The 23,513-nt window shown below is 37.3% G+C and overlaps 1 protein-coding gene, 1 long non-coding RNA gene and 1 pseudogene across 11 annotated transcripts in view; 2 read left to right on the top strand and 1 right to left on the bottom strand.

The window, feature by feature from the left end:
• LOC144314389 (uncharacterized) overlaps window positions 1–6,040 on the bottom strand; it is a 72,808-nt gene extending 66,768 nt beyond the window's left edge. Inside the window, exon 1 of the long non-coding RNA XR_013380262.1 lies at window positions 5,599–6,040. This is a non-coding gene — a long non-coding RNA (uncharacterized LOC144314389). The remainder of the gene's footprint in view (window positions 1–5,598) is intronic.
• Window positions 1–23,513, top strand: part of CHD9 (chromodomain helicase DNA binding protein 9) — a 220,747-nt gene that overhangs the window by 177,188 nt on the left and 20,046 nt on the right. For 8 of the 10 annotated variants that reach the window (XM_077898429.1, XM_077898432.1, XM_077898428.1 and 5 more), the window contains 10 exons: window positions 2,583–2,742; window positions 3,181–3,270; window positions 8,726–8,829; window positions 9,341–9,458; window positions 10,090–10,147; window positions 12,948–12,990; window positions 14,189–14,408; window positions 17,068–17,270; window positions 21,042–21,950; window positions 22,886–23,049. In XM_077898429.1, coding sequence (XP_077754555.1) covers window positions 2,583–2,742; window positions 3,181–3,270; window positions 8,726–8,829; window positions 9,341–9,458; window positions 10,090–10,147; window positions 12,948–12,990; window positions 14,189–14,408; window positions 17,068–17,270; window positions 21,042–21,950; window positions 22,886–23,049 — 2,069 coding nt within the window. The remainder of the gene's footprint in view (window positions 1–2,582; window positions 2,743–3,180; window positions 3,271–8,725; window positions 8,830–9,340; window positions 9,459–10,089; window positions 10,148–12,947; window positions 12,991–14,188; window positions 14,409–17,067; window positions 17,271–21,041; window positions 21,951–22,885; window positions 23,050–23,513) is intronic. The other 2 variants (XM_077898433.1, XM_077898431.1) reach the window with 1 other exon arrangement.
• On the top strand, window positions 20,682–20,813 carry LOC144315043 (U4 spliceosomal RNA; annotated as a pseudogene).

Here is a 23,513-nt window from a genome sequence, read left to right as displayed (position 1 = left end):
GGCCCGATTGGGTTCCTGGCCAAAGCAAACAACCCAGGGGATTTTTTTATTATCTTTATTAGATAATAGCAAATTTGAATATCAAATATTAAGGAAGTATTATTGCATTTCTTGGAGCTGATAATGGTATTTAAGAGGAGACTTTTTCCATATCACTGAAAGATACTCAGGTATTTATTAATAAAATGACTGAGGTCTTAGACAAAATAATATGAAAGGTTGAGGAGGGAACAGGGTAGGTATCGATGAAAAAAAATTGGCCATGAGCTGATAATTATTAAAGTTGGATGATGGAACATAGTGATCCATCATATTATTCCATCTATTTTTGAATATGCTTAATTCCATAATTAAAAAATAAATAGGCATAAACCCTCAAAAGAAGAGAGAGAGTGAGAGAGGAAATAGCAACACAATTTTGGAAGAAAATAGATGAGTGCCTACTAACTCAGCCAACAAGAGAAAGCTAAATTCTCAGATCAGCAGTAGGAAGAGGCAACAACCAACCCATGTGCTTCACAGATTATCCAAAAGTTTCAATTTGTGACACATCAGGAACCTCTGAAAGGCATGAAGGACAGAGATTTTGACTAGAAGTTGTTTAAAGAGAGTTTTTTTAAAGATTTTTAAGATTTTATTTATTTTATTTATTTATTCATGAGAGACATGAGAGACACAGAGAGAGAGAGGCAGAGGGAGAAGCAGACTCCATGAGGGAGCCTGATGTTGATCCCAGGATTCCAGGATCACACCCTGGGCTGAAGGCAGATGCCCAACCACTGAGCCATCCAGGGATTCCCTTAAAGAGAGTTCAGATTGCCAAACACCCTCTTCAACCCTATGTAGCCAAAATGAAGAATGATTGAAAGTTTATTCTCTAGTGGCAGCTGGGTGGCTCAGTCCACTAAGTGTCTCACTCTTGGTTTTGGCTCAGCTCGCCATCTCAGGGTCATGAGATCGAGCCCCACATCAGGCTCCGTGCTGGGTGTGGAGCCTGCTTAAGAGTGAAGAGGACTGGACTATAGGATGATATGAGTAATAACATAGAACAGAGTACAATTTAAGGTGGAAGGCATTAATAAGTATCAAAAAGAGACTACACAATAATAAAAATGACCCATAACTAAATAAAGATATAACAAGGGGTGCTGGCCTGCCCCTCCCCTCCAAAAAAGAAAAAATAAGTATAAACTTTATACATAAACAAAACAGTCTCAAAATAATAAATGCAAAATTGTCAAAATTTTAAGAAAAAATGGGCAAGTCCACATTAAGCTTCTATTTATCATTGTGGTGAAATTCCTAGCTGGTAGAATACAGCAAGGAAAAGATATATGAGATAAGAATTGAAAGTAATCAAAAGTATATTTTTAGTAATTGTTAAAAATTATAAGTGAAACAACTCTACATCATTGAAGATTAATAGGTAAGCAGTGGTATATATGCAATAATAGTCATACAATAGATTTTTATACCACAGTTGATATAAATTATATTCTCCTGAGTCAGCAAGTATAAATCTCAAAAAAAAAAAAAATACCAAAGCAATCAATAAATTGCAGAATTGCATTTGTAATATAACATCTGAAAACTTAAATACTAAATATTTCTCCAACCTGTGAGTACAAACAAGCATAGAATGACAAGACAAATTCAGAGTACTGTTTATCTCTGGGAAGGAAGAAGTAAATTGGACTTCAGTATGCATACTTATTTCCTTTAATGAAAAACCGACCAAATATGGAATATGTAAAGATTAAGAGTAGGAATACCTTGTTGTATTTTTTAAATCTTTCAGGAGTGCCTGGGTGACTCAGTCAGTTAACTGTCCAACTCTTGATTTCAGCTCAGGTCATGATCTCATGGGTTGTGAGATTGATCCCCTCATTGGGCTCCATGCTCAGTTCTCTCCTTGAGGGTTCTCTCCCTGTGCCCCTCTCTCCACTTGCACTCGTTCTCTTTCTCTCTCAAATAAATAAATCTTAAGAAAGAAAAGAAAGAAACAAAGAAAGATAGATTTCAGAGGCATCTGGCTGGCTCAGTCAGTGGAGCGCATGACTGTTGATCTTGGAGTTTTAAGTTCAGGCTCCACATTGAGTGTAGAAATTACTTAAAACCTTACAGAAAAAAAAATATTTCACAAAAGTGTCAAATAAAACAAATTTAGCTCTCTTAAACAAGAACCCACAAAGACTATACCTAATCCAGTTTTGAAAATCAAGAAGGCAAAACTTAACTATTTTATAACTAGGGAAGCTAAAAGTAAAGCCTAGCAGGTTGGAGCTTTTGGTTTTTACATTTGGGGGAAAAAATAATGAGTTTTGGAACAAAAAGTAAGAGTGATCAATTTCAGATACAGAATTGGTGGGTACTTGGGGAATTGTTAATATGCATATACAATCATCACGTTGACTTACCTTGCCTTTGGGTCAGTATTGTTAACCATTAATATTTTAAAGATCTCAGTATAGCCTGCACAGACTTCTAAAGTCTCCAGAAATTTCTTGCATTGAAAAGGTGTTTCAAATTCCAAAACTTTACACAATTTATCCCTGATTTCATGTGTCCTTCTCTTTTAACAGGCCTATCAGCCCCTGTGCCCAGAGGTCGAAAAGGGAAGAAAGTAAAAACTCAAACAAGCTCATTTGATATACAGAAAGCAGAATGGCTTCGAAAATACAATCCTGAACAGCTACTTCAAGATGAAGGATACAAAAAACATATAAAACACCACTGTAATAAGTAGGTAGTAGGGTATTTTTAACACAACTCGTTAAAAGTTTATATTTCTGAATTTATTAAAAATCTTTAAGCATGCTGATTTTGAGTACAGAGACAGTGTGGTCTAGGACCAATCCTAATCTTAATCTTACAGGGTATCCTTCAGCAAATCATGGTACCTCTTGTGTCACTGTTTTCATCAACAGAGAGAGAAATAAAAATGGCCTCCAAATGATCTCATTATATCTTACTTGGATATTAAATTATGATGATTGTGAAGATTTTGGAGAAACCTATTTTACTATATATGGTAGTAATGAGACTTATTTAATCAGAGTAATTATTATTTAATTATAAAAATTCTGTATACAAATTCTTTTCCAATTTTAACCTCATGGATGAATTTTCTTTAATGATTAATATCTTTGTGTCTTTTGATTTCTTTTCCCTCATTTTTAGGGTTTTGCTTCGTGTGAGAATGCTGTATTATCTAAAGCAAGAAGTCATTGGAAATGAGTGTCAGAAAGTATTTGATGGAGTTGATGCAAGGTAAATTAAATAACCTGTTTATATTCTCAGTTATATAATGAGGCAAAAGTTATAGGACCAGAAGATTGTACATTAAGTGGTTCCTTATTCAGTGAAGTTCACAAAATTCCACCACATGTAGAGAATTCACCCTTGCCAATTTTTGCCTTTCCTCCATTAGTCTCAATCTTTGGCTCTGTCACTAAAAGCTATAATAATCATAACAGCAGTTAGGAGTAAGCTTCCTGCTGCCAGATCTAAAACTTAACCTTTCTATGCTCATTCTTTTCTTCCCTCTTATTCCAGTGGAAGAGGTTGTATGGCGACTGACTTTTATATCCACATATGATCCATCCGATGCCCTGGTCTCTCAGTTCCTTATTCTGCTTCTCCTTTCTTCTTGAAATGCTGTTTTTATTTTTACCTTTTTTTCTTTTCTGAGATGCTGTCTTCTGTAGGCATTCATGCAACTGTACCCACTTGTTGTCCTTTTTCCTCAGTGGTCTTTTCCTCTTCGTGTACCTTTGTGAGCTCTTATATTGGATTAGCCAGGAGCTCTGCCCTCAGCTCTCTTTCTTGTCTACACTCTCCTTAGGTAAGCTCCTGCAGTCTCAGCATACCAAGTCTCAAGAAACAGATGACTCTCAAACTTGCATGTTTCATCCCAGAGCTCTAACCTTAGAGAGCTGCCTCCCAGCATTTGCACTTGAAAGTCTAGTTGACATCTTTAAACTTTCCCTGGCTCTCCAAATCTTTTTTTTTTTTTTTTTAAGATTTTATTTTATTTATTCATGGGAGACACACACACAGAGAGAGAGAGAGAGAGAGAGGCAGAGGGAGAAGCAGGCTCCATGAAGGGAGCTTGATGTGGGACTCGATCCGGGATCTCCAGGATTATGCCCTGTGAAGACGGCACTAAACGGCTGAGCCACCCAGGCTGCCCCAAATCTTCTGCCTCCGACCCTTTCCTCCCACATTTCCACACACAGGCCTTTTCCATTCTGCTAAATGTACCACCCAGTTGCTTGGTGGCCATTCTTAATTCCTCTCTTCCTCTTATACCTCTCAGGAAGATCTGTGAGCTCGACAAATTACAGCATGTGTCCAAATCTGAACACTTATCACCACATCCTCTGCTAAATCTCTAGCACAAAGTACCACTACGCCACGTTTAGACATTTGCAATGGCCTCCTAATTAGATCTGTCTCTCTACAGACTGACCTTCACACAGTAGCCAGAGTGATCTTTCTGAAGCAAAAATCAGGCCACGGTGTTCCTCTCCTTCAAACTTTCCTGGTGCTTCTCATTTCTCTTAGAATAAAGTCCACAGTTCCAATGGCTCTACATCACTCATGACCTCTTCCTTTGTTCTTTCCCTCACTCATGATGCTGCAGCCACACTGGGTTTTTGTTTCTCCAGCATATCAGGCTTACTCTGCTCTCTGCCTCCTGGTACACTCTTGCACCTCATCTTCCACAGAACTGTCTCTTCAAATTTTTCAGGTCTAGACTCAAGTTTTACCGCCTCCCACAGGCCTTCCCTGGCCTCTGTAGCTAAAGCAGCCTACCAGTTACTTACTACTGCTTAACCTTATTTTATCTCATTCATGATGCCTATTACTATTAAAGGTATGTTTATTTGTACACCTTTCTCTTTCTCTTTCCATTACAGTTTAAGCTGCTTAAAGGTTAAATATGCTGTTTTATTGATCTTTATTTTCACAACCCAAAAAATATTTGTTGACTAGGTGACTCCACTTTTCTCTTCGCCTAACAGGATCTAATCCATTTGTGATTTCCCAGGAACTATGTTCTGCAAATTTTCCCTACATTTTCTGCTTTCATTAACCTCCCCCTCTCTGGATTCTCATTTGAATTTTCACATCTTCACATCTCCCTCAGACACTGACACACACAGACAAACACAAACAACACTTTCGTACCTAGCATCTCATCTCACTATTTTATGTTTATTCTCCTTGATTTCACAGCCAGACTTCTGCGTTTGTATCTCCTTTTTCTCCTCTCCGATTTCTGATGTACTCCCCACCCCCCACAGTTCAGCCTTTACCCCTCATTCCACCACCACCTCCAAGAAATCCCCCCCAGCATGCTTGCTGCTAAACCCATGGATATATCAAAATGTTTATCTTACTTTACCTTTTTCTTTCAAGATTTATTTATTTGAGAGGGAGAGAGTGGGGAGGAGGGGTAGAGGGAGAGAATCTTCAAGCAGAGTCCCGCTGAGTGCAGAGCCTGACATGGGGCTCGGTCCAACGACCCAAGCTGAAGCCAACAGTCAGACGTTCAACCAACTAGGCCACCCAGGTGCCCCTGTCCTACTTTACCTTTATTGACTGCTCCCTTCTTCAAATGCTTTTGTAATAGCATTCACCTGCAGATGTTCTTTTTTAGCTTTCTGCTCGCTGCTTTGCTAGCTCCTCTTCAGGCTATCTCTGAAATGTCTTCTCAGGGATGCTTTCTTCTTGTCACCTCCTTTTCCTGAATGCTGTCATCTTTTCTGTGGCATCAGTTCTTATTTCTATACTCTACTTGCACACCTATCTCCAGCTCACATATTTCCTCTGAATTTCAGATCCACATCTCTCACGTGTGCCATGATTACTAATGCCTCCAGGCCTTTGCAGTCTTTCAGAACATTTCCTCTCCCATTTTCCTCCATTCTCCCCCGCTCACTGCTCAGCTCAGCTCAGCCTTTCCTGGCCTCTTAAGTCTGGGTCAGGCATATATCCAAGTGCTCCATCACAGAGCTCACCATGCAGGGGTGCAGGTACCTCTTCACAAGGGCAGGGAGTGACTGCCTTATTATTGCTATTATTAGCACATAAGGAATGCTGTTTGAATGAATGATCTAGCCTGGAGAAGTTAAAGGTGGCTTTATGCAAGAGGAAGCACATGAACTGAGTCTTCAGAAACAGAAATGAACAACGGGAGCACATGCAGCATATTATATTCCTTTCCCTAGCAGTTAACAAACATTTAACATGCATTTGGCCCTTAAACTGGAACGCTGGGTAGGTATATGCTCTTTACAAGCAGGAAATCTTTCCAGCTCTGGTGATTATCACAGTGTTTTGGGCTTAAAATGCCACCTGATGGTTGGTGAGGGGAATTACCTGACCCTCTTATTTTCTTTTCCTCTTACCTTCATCTTTTGGTTCTTATGCTTTCGTTAGTCCTGGTCAGGAAATCAATCAAAAATAAATATCTTCATTAACTGTATTTTCCCTCATCATTTCTTCAGTTTTCATTGTATCACAGGAAAATCATTCTTTTTCTATTTTCCTACATTAAGCTAGAAAACTATATGATTGCAACCCTTCTGTTTTTAAGAAAAATTAGAGGTAATTAGATATTCAGTTAAGTGCAGAAAACTTTCTTTAAGAATCTAGAGAAATGTCTCCATCCTTTTCTCCATATTCCTTGGGTTAAAAACTGTTTGCTGGCAAAACACTTAGGAAAAATAAAAAGTAATTTTCTATATATTTATCATGTTTTATTTACTTTTAAGACTTGTAAAAGTCTTTTGTTTCCATTACCATTGTCCTTTATTTCCACTATATTAGTATTTTCCACTGTATTAGTAAATATCAGGTTCTTGTGGACTAGCTCAGGAACATATTGACTATCAGTTTATTACTATATGATAAGTTCTTTTGAGTTCCCAGACAGTGAGCTTACAAATGAACTTTTGCTACACAACTTAATTGTAAGTAGAAAACTTCAAATTTTTTCAGAACAATAGGCTTTTGTTTATTAACTTATGAAATTTTGATGCTAAGACAAGGAGATGAAATTCTGCTTAATTTTATGTTTTGTTATATCTCTGATTCCTTGAAAACTGATAATTCACAAATATCAAATAGGGAAACTCTCAACTAGAAAATTTGATTTCAAGGTAATTTATCCTATCCAGTCTCCAATATTTATTTATTGGGGCACCTGGGTGACTCAGCCAGTTAATCGTCTGCCTTCAGCTCGGGTCATGATCTCAGGGTCCTGGGATCAAGCCCCGCGTCGGCTCTCCCTCTTCCTCTCCCCCTCCCCCTGCTTGTGCTCTCTTTTTCTCTCAAATAAATAGATAAACTCTTTTTTTTTAATTTTTTTATCTGAGGGAGATGCAGTGTAGAGGGAGGAGTAAAGCAGACTCCCCATTGAGCTCAGAGCCTCACGTGAAACTTGATCCCACCACCTGAGATCCTGACCTGAGCCAAAATTAAGTCCAATGCTTAACTAATCAAGCCACCCCAATGCCCCTCTACCTTCTTTGTTGAGTAAAATATAAGAATGATACGTGTGCGTTTAAAAATTAATGATATTTGTTCGATAATTATTGTCAGATGTTAGTGATCTGCTAGGCTGAGGGAGACAGTGGCTTGAATCATTATGTAAAGAAGTAAATGTTTCAGTCCTTCCATGCGTGGCATGTTTTCATTTTTAGCAGTGATGTATGTGTTACTTATAAAAAGTTTCTGGGAAAATAATAATTTCAAATGATAAGCAAAGGAAGTTATGTTTGCAGAATTGTTGAGTGCTCTTTAGTAGTTGTTTCATACTCATGAAAACAGCCAAATTACCAAAGCATCATGGATTTATTATAGTTTTCTTACTTTATCATATTGTCATTTTTAGGCATGATATTTATATACAGCATAAAAATAGCACTCTGAGAAAAAATAGCACTCTGAGTATTTTAGTCAAATTATGAATCAAAAACTTGCCATGTTCTTTCACTTGTAAGCAATGCTTAATTTTTCAGTGGCATATTCTTACCAATAGCAGTCTAGAAAATATATAACTTGTTTTGCAGCCTAAAGCAGTTAATTTGCCCTTCCAGAGCCTCAGGCTCCTCATACACAAAATGAAATAGTTGAGCCAGCTTATTTTTGTCAATTTGTTTGCTGACAAAAGATTCTACTTTCCCATAAAATGCTTTGTTTATATCTGAAGGAAATCAGTAGAAAGAATGATTCTTTAAGAGTAAATAAAGTAAACCTTAAAAAAAGATTCAGTAAACCTATTGAAAAATGTCTTTTGTTGAGTTTAAGGATATTCATTTTTTGGTAATTTTGTTGATGCTGTACAATTTTGTAATTTTAATTGGTGATAATCGTGGAAAATTTTTTTAAAAATCAATGAAATAAAATCTTAACCTCTTTTTCTTAAAAACCATAATGCTGGGACGCCTGGTTGGCTCAGCAGTTTGGCTCCTGCCTTCAGCCCAGGGTGTGATCCTGGAGTTCCAGGATCAAGTGCCACATCAGGCTCCCTGCATGGAGCCTGCTTCTCCCTCTGCCTGTGTTTCTGCCTCTTTCTCTCTGTGTCTCTCATGAATAAATAAATAAAATCTTAAAAAAAAAAAAGTAATGCTTTTTACAAGCTAGGTAAAGTCTGCCTCCTCTTTGACTTGTTTGTAATTATTCATAGTGCCATATTGTGATTTTTTTTTTTAAGTGACATTGATGTTTGGGTCCCAGAACCAGACCACTCAGAAGTTCCTGCTGAATGGTGGGATTTTGATGCTGATAAGTCACTTCTTATTGGAGTTTTTAAACATGGTAAGTGAGAAGTAAAGTAGGTAGTCCTCTTCTGTGTATAATGTGATTCAACTAGTTCTCAGTTTAACGATTCCCAACTATAGCTTCATTCCGGTAACACTGATGCTATTATACATATCATGGAGAGCACACAACACCAAATTATGTGTCCATCACTACACTTCTTCATGAAAAGGCTGGCATACATGACCTGCCCCCTCCTGGACAGAGGTCTTACTAACTTCCCCTCAGGAAGAGTTTCTTGTGTAAAGTTTGTTGTATGATCAGTTTTTCTCTTTTTCATTTTAACTGATAAATTTAATATAAATTTTTAAATATACCTATGCCAAATCATGTAATATTTATGATAATTTCCAGAAAATCTGCTTTACCCTGTAGTTTTTAATATATGGTTCCTTTAGTCCAGGAACATCATCCACTATAAATATGAGGAATGCTTATATTCATACACCTTTTTTCTTTTTATCCTTTTCACTTTCTAATTGGTGATCTCCCCCCCTGCCCCACCCAGGTTATGAAAAATATAACACTATCCGAGCAGACCCAGCATTATGCTTCTTGGAAAGAGTGGGAAAACCTGATGAGAAAGCAGTTGCTGCTGAACAGAGGGCAAATGATTATATGGATGGGTATGTGCACTTCAGAGACGTGATTTTTTTCATATAGCTCTATCAGCAGCATATTCTGTTGGTGATGTTTATCTTTAAATAATGTAGTAGTAAGACAATTGGAGTTTACAATCTAAAAGAGTTAACAAAACTCTAATAAATCAGAATTTATCCAGTGGTGTGATCAAAGAAGAGATTCCACCTGCCCTATACCCATTCTTGTGGTGAGTCCTTCATTTTTCCATTCTTATCAGTCATGGCCATTAAAGCCATACAATTCTAAGAGCATAGAGAGAAGAAACTAAGAATATTACAATTGAAGAGAAATAGGATGTTTGTTCGTTTTATCTGTTATAAGCTCTTTACTATCTTCGTTTTCTTACCAAAAGATAAAAGTAAGGGACTGTTGTTGAGGTTAATATTGCACATTTAAAAGTGAACTTGGTAGTAAGACTCAATTAGAAGTAGATTTCTTCTGACTTGCCACATAACTACCTTCATGCTGTGGCTTGGCTGGCTCCTCAGGCTAACGAACAGAGATTTCAGTACAAAATCACATTAAAACGTCCTTCCCACAAGACTCTCATTTGTCCTGTCAAGAGAAAGTTTAAGTCCAGCATGATAATTGTAGTATCTGTTGGTATTTTAACAGGGATGTGGAAGATCCAGAATACAAACCTGCCCCAGCTATCTTTAAAGATGATATAGAGGTATGCTTTGGATCCTATTTTAAAATCCTCAATTCTTATTCCATGATTTCTTTTGTTTGCTTTTTCTTTTGTGTGTTTTTTCCTTCATATGTTTTCCTATACATAATTCTCTTCTTCAGAAGATTAGCTAAGTTAGTGAACCACTTGGGTTGACAGATACCACAAGTAGTCCTTCAGAATATGCCCGATCTCCCTTCTAGACAAGCTGGAGGCTGGGGTGGACATATGGATGAAATGGAGCTTTCCCACATGCTGCACTACTAGGATCTAAGAAGCACAGTGTCAGGGGAAAAACCAGAAGTAGATACTCGAAGTACACAGCAACAGATAGAAACTATACCTACATAAAGGGTTTAAAATAGAGGGTAGGGCCTAGAGGAATTCTGAGCTGTTCTAAGTGTTCTGTTTATAGAAAGTCAAAAGGAAGAAGCAGAGTTGGGTGAAAATACAGAAGATAGTCTGTGGAGTAGAGAAAGGATGTGGAAAGGGATGAGAGATTCTGTTATACTTATCAAGGTGTGGAGAGGACTAGATGGTACTGTAACTGGCTAAGGGGCTTGGATATTGATGCCTGTGTGAGGACTAGAGAGGGTCCAGGCCTGTGTGTGGCAGTGAGAACAGAGACTCTGCATAGAATGAGAACCCTCAGAGAACAGTACTGCCTGACAAACACACAGGGAAACAGCAAGGAAATTTATCTCCATGAGGGTGCTGGCTAGGGAAAAAAATTGTTTGCTTTGAGAATTCATAGCCAGAGGCCTGCTTTCTCTTGAGCGTACTGGTTTTTTTATATCCTCTGCATGATCCAAGAACTCTTGAGCCAAAAAAATGTAATATGGAAAGGTCCCAGGCTAGTAATACCCCTGAGGTACCTAGTAGAAACAAAAAGAAAAAGAGTTGTGGAAGAATCAGCTTCAGTGTAGACTGTACTTGAGTCCTGAAGATAAAAGCCCTCCATAAAATGAAGACAAAAATCCAAAAATTTAAAATCTATGAGGAACAATTTACCATGAGTGAATGTTAGCAAATACAACAAAGAACAAGATTAGACCTCTAAGAACTTCTGATGGAGGTCTATTAAAATAGAAAATAAGTAATTTTTTAAACTGTCAAAGACATTAAAGAAAAGACCCAAGAACAAAAAAGAAAGATACATGATTTTAAAAGACAAGGGACATATGAAAAAAGAATTTTTTATAACTTTAGAAGTGGAAAATACAGACATTGAAAGTTAAAATTCAACAAATAGGTTAAACACTGTGCCGAGGAGGCAAATTAAACACAGATCTTGAGAAAAGAAATGATTTAGAAAACAGATTTGAGGAAAGGATCCATAATGTAGCACAATGGCTCAGTTTAGCCCAATCAGGAGAAAGAAACCAACCACATAGTCATTTGAGTAAAGTTTAATGTAAAGAATTATTGACTATAATAGGGAGATTTAAGTAGAGAGGACTAGCTACTACTCCAGGGCTGACACAGAGCCGCCAAGGAAGAGCCCCGTCCCAGGCAGGGCTGGATCCTCCTCTCTTTTGAGAGGACATTAGCCACACCTCATTGGATGGCAGAACAGTTGCTGGGATGCCCCACTCGCACAACTTGCTAGAAATCCACCTGCCAAGGGAGCTTTTCCTAGGGAAGCGTCTCACTGGAGGCACTCTGCTATGAAACCACCACCTGAGGCCAAGGCTGCTAGGGGAAGCTGCTGGCCAACAGACCCTTAAAGAAACTGCTTGAACTGTAGAAGTGGGCCTTGGGGAAGCTGCATGTGCTGTGAGAGGTGAGCCAGGGAGGAGTTCCCCCAAACCAGAGAAGTAAAACCCTTTTCCTCCTACAGTGTCTTTCTGGTTGCCATTACTGAGAAAGCTTAACATCAAACTGGCTGGCAAAAAAAAAAAATTTAAAGAGCCCAGATCCATTTTCTTAGAACCAATAAAAGGTGTGAGAGGCAATGAATTTAGGGCTAAGATACATTAAATCAATATGAAAAACTCTTTAGAGACAAAGAGGATAACATAATGATGTCTGGCATATGTCTAATAGGTATTCCAGAGGGCAGAAGGGAGACCTGTTTTAAGAGATACCCACTGAGAATTTTTCAGATTCAGTGAAAGATATGTATTCTGAGAATCAAGAAATAAAGTGAATCTTGGCAAAATAAACAAATTAAATCCACTCAAAAAAACATCCCTGTGAAATGGCAGATGTTAAAAGCAACCAGAGTAAAAAGACCCACTTACAAAGGAATGATGATAATTCTAACTTCAGGCTTTTCTAAAATAACAATAGGAAATAATAGCCATTGGAATAAAACTACTAAAGTTGTGAATATGTTTACAGTAGTGTTGGATTATCTGACTGGAGATTCTCTGTTGACAGATAAAAACTAGATATACAGCACAAGCAAACTGTTCAAGGCTGAAAGAGAAGAGTTTTGCAGGTTATCTAATTAAATATGAGAAAGAATAAATTATGAAAGTTATTATATATATAAAAAAACCTATTAGTGATGAAACCTAGGGCATATTTGCAGTTAGGGTGAAGGAAAAGCACTGGCCTAAGTGTAATCATGGGAGAGGAAAATTTTAGTGGAAAGTAACTGGTCTAAAGTGTATAAGGCAACAGAGAAATGTAAAAGCGTGGGAATTGAGAACAAGATATTAAGATTTTTATTTTTACTAAATTTATCATTAATTCTATTGCAAAAAGTTGTCTATTACTATATTAAGAGGTTTGATTCTCTTCTTTAATGTATCTTGATCCAATCACCCTGTGACAAATTTAAATTTTCTTTTAAAAGGATGATGTTTCTTCACCAGGAGATCTTGTTATAGCAGATGGAGGTAAATTGCATTTCTCTTTATACTTAGTAGTGGAAATTCACATTCTCATGATACCATGAAATCAGTAAACTATCACGCTTCTATGTTGTTTTAGATGCATATGAAATTTTTATTGACGACTATCATAATCATTATATAGGACATACTAGTTGACTGGGATTTTAACAATATTTTTAGTTGCAAATCTTTATGCCGTGACTCACTGCTTTTATGGAATCAAAGCTTTCATGATTTTATGGCTTGATAATTAAACTTATGTATGAGATTTCATCATCAAAGAACTGATTCAGTAATGCATTCAATAGCTTATCAATTCCACATGCATATTAGGAACCATCCTTTCTCACACCCCTTTTCTGCAAAGCCTTTCTTTGCAAGGTCTTGCTTCTCGTTCCTTCTGATTATCAAGATAAAAACATGCTGTCACCAGAGTACAATCACTCCCAGCTGACACCCAAGGAGAATAGGGCCTTCTCCTTTCATAGTTTGACTAGGAAGGAAAGAGTAGTATTTGCTTAGCATGAATGATTGCCGCTTAATTATGGTATATGTAATTATAAGATTATACCCTGGAAATAGAAAGCTAGATCCTGCACTTTATTAGGTGAATAAAATCTTTAAAGTGACAGCATTGTCGTAGAGAATTTTTTATAATATATGTTCCTCACTAATGACCTTTAAATTGTTTTGATTCTCACATAAATTGAGATAGATTTAATACAGAAGAAGTCTTTAATTGTAAGAGTTTACAGTATTCAACTTCTCAGGGATTTCAGTTTGACTTTTAATTCATTTAAGTTTAAGGCATTTGAATATTTGCCAGCCAGTAAAACATATTAGACCTAGAAATGCAAGAGTTGTATTTTCTGTGCAAGTGATGTTCGGTAGATACTATTGTGGTTCTTTATCCACTGTGACCTACTTACTTTGAGCTTTTTTTAAGTTTTTTAAGTTTGTTGTGACGTTTTTAGAGCTGTAGTTAAAAGAAAACTTTTTTATAATGAGATATTTGGCTTTGTGGGTTTTTTCCCACATAATCAGATTGAAAGAAAAAAAGTTTTAAGTAAGGAAATTTGCATTTTTTAAATGAGCTTTCATTTTAATATCTATTTAGTTTTGGAGGGCAGGGTTTTCTGTTTTTAGTTGCTTTCATTATTATTATTATTATTATTATTGACATGAGTTTCTTTAAATATAGATGGTCAACTGATGGAGGGTGATAAAATTTATTGGCCAACTCAGTCAGCTTTAACTACACGTTTGAGGCGTCTCATCACTGCATATCAGCGTACTAATAAAAACAGACAAATCCAGCAGATACAGCCTACTTTCTCAGTGCCTGCCAGTGTAATGCAGCCTCTTTATGAAGAAGCCACTCTCAATCCTAAAATGGCAGCCAAGATAGAAAGACAGCAGAGGTAAGAAAATAGCCCTAAATTTTTAATATTAGTATAATTGTATAAATGTAGTTATTCATTCAGAAGGTTGTTAGAGTGTGAGTATCTCACTTTATGAAAAACGTAAGTAGAGAAGCTGCTCAAAGCAATGTTTTATGCATGCACACACGTACATAGATATATACTCATACACATATACACACAAATATGGTCAAAGATTATTGCATTTTGTAGTTCCTAGCCATGCTTCATATTTAATCATTATTTTGTCATGCTTATGAAGTGAGTTAAAAAAACTGAAGTTGCAATGCAAACTCAGGAATTAAATTATTAATAAAGCAAACTTTTAAATTACATGAAATAAAATCCATTCTACCTTATTCTTACATTATGACATCTATGAAATAGAAGAATGTATGGAAGACAAGTCTGTTTATGCTTTATATAGAGGATGAACCCTTGGAACTACTGATATCAAAGGGGAAGAAAATGGGAGACCTTTTTGCAAGAGAACTTGTTAAGACAGGCATGCTTCTCTCTTCCCAAAAGCTTTAACTTCTTAAAAAAGAGTATGTTGAAAAGAATAGCAGTATTTTTCAATAAGCTGGCCTTGTGGGGCTCCTGGGTGGCTCATTTGGTAAGTGGCTGCCTTTGACTCAGGACATAATCTCAGGTTCCTGGGATGGAGCCCTGCATTGGATTCCCCGCTCAGTGAGAAGTCTGCTTCTCCCTCTGTTCTCCCTCCAGCTCGTACTTGCTCTCTCTCATCCTCTCTCAAATAAATAAATCTTAAAAAAAACAACAACAACAACAAAAAAGCTGGCCTCGTTGTTAAGCCTGGGTCCTTGGATGTTCTCTAGAAAATATATCAGTTTTCTTTTGTATTTGCAGCACAAATAATTCATTGTAACCAGAATTTAATCAGTCTGAAATTTAAGATTTTTCAATGTCCTAGACATAATCTTCTTCAAATACTACTACCTCTGTAAATACACTGTTTCAGTTATCTATGATTGCATAATAACGCCCACACACACCCCAAAACGTGATGACTTAAACATGAGCTTTTTTATTTCTCATAATTCTATGGGTTGACCAGATGGTTCTTCTCTCCATGGTATTGGCAGAAGTGCTGAGATGGCTGGAAGGGAGAGTGGCCTCACCCACATGGCTGGCAGTTGGCACTGGGTTGCCAATTGGAAGCTTGAATGAGGGAACATTTCCAGTAGCAAAGGCAGAAGAAGCTGCAATTTCTTAAGGCTCAGCCTCAGGGTTACAAAGTTTCATTTCTGCTACCTTCTGTGGGTCAAAGAAGTCACAGGGTCAACCACGATTAAAGGGAGAGGAAAGAGATTGCTCTTCTCCCTGGGAAGAGTGGCAGAGAATTCATGGCCATCTTTAACCTCCCACATGCACTTTTCCCGTTGGTTGGTCAGATCTGGATTCATCTTCCTAAAAGTCCAAATTTATCATGATAGTTAATGGCTCCTTATTTACTACAGGTATAAAGTTTAAATTCTTAAACCTCAGTTCAAGAGTCTGCAGTTTTTGGTATCCACATGCATTTCTAATTCTATCCAGTATTGGTCCCTCAGCCATAATGTCCTATGTATTCTTGACTCAATATCTTGCTTATATTGTTCCTATCACCTGGAACACCCTTCTTCCTACTCTTTAATACTGATTGGTTTCCTAGGCTATTTTTACTTTATTATCACATTAATCTTACTGTAGCTCTGTGATGAAAATGGCCTGTTGATGTTTTCAAAGGTCTCATATATTCTTTCTCATTCACACAATTCCATAACTTAACCAGGAAAAAGTGTCCCTAAATTAGGCTGTGTTTGTAGATCTGTGATGCATAAGAATATTATTACCCTCTTTAAGTATCTTTAGGAGCTCTCTACTGAATAGAAACTATTTTTAGCCAGGTATATAAATTATTTCATAATCTGACCCTAACCCTATCTCCTTCTATCCCCAATATGAGCCATATCCTTGTTGATCTGGATCTGGAATGCTCATCATACCCCCAAAATATAGATTACTTCCTACTTTGCTTATACTGTGCCCTCCTCCTATAATTCCCAGGCCGATCTTAGCCTTAGTCCATCTTAAATGCCACTTCTGTGATGCTTTCTTGATCACTCAGGTCTGAGGTGGTCCTCCCATCTTCTGTGCTCTCCAAAAATTCTTGGTTTCTATAATGCATACAACTAACATGCTACCTTATACTAGAAATATGTTTGAAATCTTTTATCTTTTCCCTAAAGGTAGGGTCATCATGTTTTACATATCTGCTACATATTTTCTCACATAGCAGATATGCAAAAAACTATTATTGTCTGAAGGAAAAGAAGTGTGATTGGATAGATGAGTCAACTAGCATTTTTTAAAGACTATTTATTTGAGAGAGAGAGAGAGAGTGCCCAAGTGGGAGAAGGGGCAGAGGGAGAGAATATCTAAGCAGAGTCCTGCTGAGTATAGAGCCCAATGCAAGTTTTAGGTACTTGAAATGTTTTAAATTTTATTATAGGCATTATATTCAGCATTAGTAAATATTCATTTTAACATCTGAAACTAATGATGTATCCTATGGCGGCTAATCGAATTTAAATTTTAAAAAAAGAAAAATATTTAGTGACCAATGTGACTTCTTTTTTAATCTGATTCAAAATAGATGGACCAGAAGAGAAGAAGCTGACTTTTACAGAGTTGTGTCTACATTTGGAGTGGTATTTGACCCTGATAGAGGCCAATTTGATTGGACAAAATTTAGAGCTATGGCTAGGCTGCATAAGAAGACTGATGATAGCTTGGAGAAGTATTTGTATGCATTCATGTCTATGTGTCGGAGGGTTTGTCGTCTTCCTTCCAAAGAAGGTAGGTATAAAATTTCTGTCTTTCCTAGTTTTGGTCGAAAGAGCAAAAAGCACTAACATTCAGAAATTTCCAGTTTGTTTATTTCAATACTAATTCAACACATCAATAATTTCTCAGAATTGCAAATAAACTATGCTAAAAAAAAAAAAAAAAAAAAAAAGCTATGCTCAAAGGTCTCCCTATTTGTTAATCCTGCTATTAAAATAAGATCTAGGGATCCCTGGGTGGCTCAGCGGTTTAGCACCTGCCTTTGGCTCAGGGCGTGATCCTGGAGTCCCGGGATCTATTCCCACATCAGGCTCCCGGCATGGAGCCTGCTTCTCCCTCTTCCTGTGTCTCTGACTTTCTCTCTCTCTCTCTCTCTCTCTCTCTCATAAATAAATAAATAAATCTTTAAAAAAATAAAATAAAATAAGATCTAAAACAAATAGTTACACTTTGAGTTTTGAGGAATGGCCAGTGCTTACTCAGTATTAGGCTGATGATCAGGGGGAGGTAGAAGATAAATGGTAGCTTGTGATAAATAGAACTAATCTGTATTTTTAGTTCATCTTAAAGGAACTGTGTTAGAGGGCTTATTTACATGAATAATTTTGCAAAGAATGAGGCCTCCATTCAAAAGACATTTTAAAGAATTTTAGTAGGAAAAAAAAATCACCTAGAGCCTTAAAAAAAGAATAATCAGAGGTGCTAATGCTCAGCCAAAGCCCTGGTCTGGGGTGAATTTATTTCATTATCTTTGAAGCCCAGAGAAGTAGCTCATCCTGCCAGCAGCCCCTCTCAGTAGTGCTATTACAAGCCACTGTCTCTGTTGTTTGTTGAATATGATTTCCGACAGCTAAACCAGTGGCTTCCTACTCCTATTTCATACTAAAAAATATAAATGGTTAATAAAAGGACATAAATGTGAGTTTGTTTGCTTGCTTTTTATGTCCTAACAGATCTGTTGTCAGTCTGCTGAATAGAGAAGCCCATCACTTGATTACCCAAATACCAGATGATTCAAAGTAGATTTTAGTCTACTTAAACAGCTTTTGCAGGGGCACCTGGGTGGTTCAGTGGTTGAGCATCTGCCTTTGGCTCAGGTCCTGATCCCAGGGTCCTGGGGTGGAGTCCTGTACCAGGCCCCCTCCCCGGGGAACCTGCTTCTCCCTTTGCCTATGTCTCTGCCTCTCTTTCTCTGTGTCTCTCATGAATAAATAAATAAAATCTCTTGTAAAAAAGCACCTTTTGTAAGACTATCAATGGTTTAAAAACACAGATAAAGCAAAATATTGTGTCTTCTGTTATTTATGGTTACCAAGAGGCCCTTATTTATTTATTTTCTTAATTCCTACCAGCAGAGTATAAAATGTAGTGAATCAATGAACCGCTTCTGACTCTAGTTTTAAAACAAAAAGGAAAGGGTTAATTACTAAGTATTGATTGAAAAGGTAGTGTTTTCTCATTGGAAATGGGAGTGAGGGGATCCCTGGGTGGCGCAGCGGTTTGGCGCCTGCCTTTGGCCCAGGGCGCGATCCTGGAGACCCAGGATCAAATCCCACATCGGGCTCCCGGTGCATGGAGCCTGCTTCTCCCTCTGCCTATGTCTCTGCCTCTCTCTCTCTCTCTCTCTCTCTCTCTCTGTGACTATCATAAATAAATAAAAAATAAAAATTTGGAAATGGGAGTGAGGTTTTACTTAGATCAGTTTTCCAAACTTCCTCGGTTCATAGAGCCCTTACTGTCTCTAATTTTTCACAGCACCTGAGGCTAAAAGTTCTGTTTAATGAATTGATCCAAACAACTTAGTAAGTATTTATGTCCAACAGTCTGGTTTGAAATTACTAGATCAAATCAATTGTTTGAGACAAATCAACATTTTGATCAAACAGATCAATTGAAAATATAATGTAAATTGAAAGAAAGAAAAAATACTACCCTTCTTTCTTAAATGGTTACACTTACTTACTAATGCGATGTGTACACCTGTCAGGCACGCTACAACTCTCAAACACTGGAGGTAGAATGGATACTCCCTCTCTGTTTCCCATTCCATACTAATGTTTGTATGGTCCTTGATGTCTTTTTTTTTTTTTTTTTTTAAAGATTTTTTTTATTTATCCATGAGAGACACAGACAGAGAGAGAGAGAGGCAGAGACACAGACAGAAGGAGAAGCAGGCTCCATGCAGGGAGCCTGACGTGGGACTTGATACTGGGTCTCCAGGATCACACCCTGGGCTGAAGGCAGTGCTAAACCATTGAGCCACCTGGGCTGCCCTTCTTTTTTTTTTCTTTTTTTTTTTTTAACTTTTTATTTTGAACTACTTTTAGACTTTCAGAAAAGTTGCAAAAAACTATAGAAGTTTCCATGTATATCTCACTTTGCCCTCCCCCATGTGAAATCTTACATGACTAATTATAGTATTATCAGACTTGGAAACTAACATTAGTACAGGGCCATTATAAACTGAATACCTAGTCAGATCTTAACAGTTTGTCCACTGATGTCCTTTTTAGTTGTAGGATCCCACATTGTATTTCGTTAGTCTTTCCCCTTAGCTTCCTATAGTCTGTAAGAGACTCTCAGTTTTTCTTGTCTTTTATGACCCTGATACCTTACAAAAATATTGATCTGTTATTTTACCACAAATCCCTCAATTTGGATTTGTCTTATGTTTTCATATGATTGCATTGAGGTTATGCATTTTGTCAAGAGTACTGCAGAAATGGTGTGTCCTTCTTGGAACGTACCATGAGTTCAGGATGTCAGTTATGTCCAACACTGATGATACTGCCCTTGATTGTTTGGCTATGGTAGTCTATGCTGTTTCCCCAGTATAAAATTGCTGTCTTTTCCCTGCAGTTAACAGATATCTTTAGGAGATACTTTGAGATCACACAAATCTTGTTTCTCCTCAAACTTTTACCCATTGATTTCAGTATCCATGAGTAGGTCCTTGTGTGTAATAGTTTTTACTGTGGAATTCTGCTGCAAGCAGACTGTTGCTTTGCTTTCATCTGCTGATCAATTATTCATATCAGAATGTACTCATAAGTACTTATTTAATTCTGTAGGTTATAACCCAATACTGTCATTATTTTGATGCTCAAATTATACGAGCTCTTTTAAGTGGCCCCTGCATTATTTCAACAAATGCTTATCTTTTTTTTTTTTAATACTTCTAAACTGCCAGGATAGCAAAATCTAATGTTGAAACTGAATTAGCTCAAGCCATTACCTCACATAGCATATGAAGTTTCTTTATTTCCCTCAAATTTAAAGAAAGCCTTTGGTGTTCCTTTGAGTTCATTGCAATGCACTGAGTTACCCTGGTGCAGCTAGGGTTTGTTTATAGAGTATGATTTAACAGTTTTAATTTTTACTTATGATTCCAGTAAGTGTTCTTCTCTTTGATTAAAGCATAGAAGCTTTGTGCAGTGGCAGTATTGTAGCCAATGAGGTTTATCTGAGGCACGATTATTGCTAATTGATTAAGGCACAGATTAGTAAAGACATAGCTCATAGGGAATTTCTTAAATTCTTCTTTATATTCACATACTTCAAAGTTATCCTTTACTTATTTTCAGAAGATCCAGTGTTATGTGTATGGATTTTGGTACTTCTTTTTAAATTTTTTATTTTTTCTCATTTATAAATTTTAAAAAGAATTTCTGGAGATTACACACTGATACTGAGTAGATGTACATTTTAGAAGTTGCATTATTTGTTTTAAATCTGTAACAAAGTGTTTTTTAGGTTAACGTTTTTATTCTTGTTTTAATGTAGAATTGGTGGATCCAAATATTTTTATCCAACCAATCACAGAAGAACGTGCTTCTAGGACTTTGTATCGGATTGAACTTCTAAGGAAAGTACGAGAACAGGCCCTCCGACATCCACAATTGTTTGAACGCTTGAAGCTTTGCCATCCAAACCCAGACTTACCAGTCTGGTGGGAATGTGGCCCTCATGACAGGGACTTGCTCATTGGAGCTGCTAAACATGGGGTGAGCCGAACAGACTATCACATTCTTCGTGATCCTGAACTCTCCTTTATGGCAGCTCAAAGGAACTACAGTCAAAGTAAGATGGCTCATTCAAGGACTTCTACCCCACTTTTACAGCAATATCAAGTAGCACTTTCTGCTTCTCCTCTTACCTCTCTACCTAGGCTCCTAGATGCTAAAGGTATTATTCTAGAGGATATGAAAGTTAAAAGTGAAAATCTTAAAGAGGAGCCTCAGTCTTCTGAAGAAGAATCTATGTCTTCTGAGGAAACCAGGACACTAATAAAGTCTGAGCCTGTAAGTCCAAAGAACGGTGTTCTACCGCAGGCCACTGGAGACCAGAAATCTGGTGGAAAAGGTGAAACAGACAGACGCATGGTTGCAGCCAGAACAGAACCCCTAACTCCAAACCCAGCTTCTAAGAAACAGCGAGTCCACAAAAGAGGATCCGAATCTAGTTCTGAGTCTGACTCTGATTCTGAGAGATCATCCTGTTCTTCCAGATCATCTTCTTCCTCGTCTTCCTCCTCTTCTTGTTCCCACTCTCGATCAGGCTCTAGTTCTTCTTCTTCATCCTCTTGTTCTTCAGCATCGTCTTCATCCTCATCCTCATCCTCTTCCTCATCATCCTCCTCTTCATCTTCATCAGAAGAAAGTGACAGTGAAGAAGAAGAAGTCCAAAAGCGAGGTATATGCATAAAGTGCTTTTCTGTTTTATGACATTTCAAGTGAGAATGAAAAGAATTTGGTTCAGATAACTGAAGCATGTTGAAAATGGTTAACTTAAATTTTATACGTACAGATTTGCATAGGAAGCACTAGTGAAAAGGGAACTAGAATTACTGGTGCACATACCTCTATTCAATATTCAAGGTACTGCAAAATGGGTTAGTCAAGCAGAAATTAGGCATTTTACACAATAATTTTAGTTCCTTGTGATCACCATCAATTTAATGTTGCATTTCTTCTGAACAAGTTGATCAGTAAACAAATCAGGATCGTATTCTATAACAGCCATACTTAGCAGCTATCTACTCAGAGCAATAGAGGATAGGTATGACAGCTTGCCAGCAGAGTGGTGTTACATGGCTCTCTCCTGCAGGTGTACTCACCACAGCCCATAGTTCAAGTGCAAGGAAATGAGTTGACATTGAGTGGGCACAGGAGCCAGAGTCTCTTGTAACAACTCTATGGACACAAGTTTCAGGGTTGCCACAAGGACGTGGCCAATTATAGGAATCCCCTCCTTGGAGAATTTTAGTATGCCTGTCAAGTATTTATGGTCCTCCCAGTCCAAATATAGTTGATCAGTCAGGAGTTTATCTGTTTCCAGGGAAGCAGACCTACACAATTAACTGAGGGTCACATTTTCATGCAGGCAAGGGATGTTTTGTAAACCTCTTCCCTTAAACTTCTTAGTGCTGCTCATTTTGCTCTTATGGTAATTTTTTAAACCATGAATACTTTATTGTATCCTAGGTGAGTTTTTCCTTTTTTTTTTTTTTACCATTTGTTTCACTTCTAAATTTTTCCTTTTTAAATATATCTAAATAATTAAGATTTGAAAAGTATATATAAACTTGTTTTATGCAGTCTTTTTGAAACAGTTATAATTGTTCTCAGCAGAAGGTACCCCTCACGTGAAAGCCTATGATGAAGAAAGTGTCGCATCACTGAGCACTACCCAGGATGAGACACAGGATAGTTTCCAGATGAACAATGGGACGCCAGAGTCTGCTTACATCTTACAAGGGGGATACATGCTAGCAGCTTCATATTGGCCAAAGGTAAATGGATAGTGTCCTGTGGAACAGATCTTTTTTTGAGTAGTTTTGATTCTTTAATGGTAGATATTCTTCTCATATGGAAAAATAAGTCACTGTAAAACGTAGGTGGCATTTTGGTGTTAGCATGAAAAGTATCAACTACTATCAAGTAAATAGGTCTACTGGAATGTGTATGTTTCTCAACATAACCTTAGAATGTTTAGAATAAGAGATAATGCTTACATTCATAAACAAGTTAATATTCAAGTATTTGTTTATGAAGTAGGTGCTTTGAGCTGAGTCTCCTTAAAGAAATTTACCATAGCCAATGGTGACTTAGAAAAAAAGTTCACTTAGGTACATGTGCTTTCAGTGGCAAAAGTTCAGGTTGGATTCATATAATTCTTCTATCAGTATGTGGCTAGACTAGTGTAAGAATACTTAACCTTTAGGAGAATTCTACTCAAAGCACATGGGTGGTGCAG

The sequence above is a fragment of the Canis aureus genome, chromosome 5 (genome assembly GCF_053574225.1).
Source record: "Canis aureus isolate CA01 chromosome 5, VMU_Caureus_v.1.0, whole genome shotgun sequence".
NCBI lineage: Eukaryota > Metazoa > Chordata > Mammalia > Carnivora > Canidae > Canis > Canis aureus.
The sequence above is the reverse complement of the archived record's forward strand: the minus strand, read 5'-3'. Positions and strand labels throughout refer to the sequence as shown.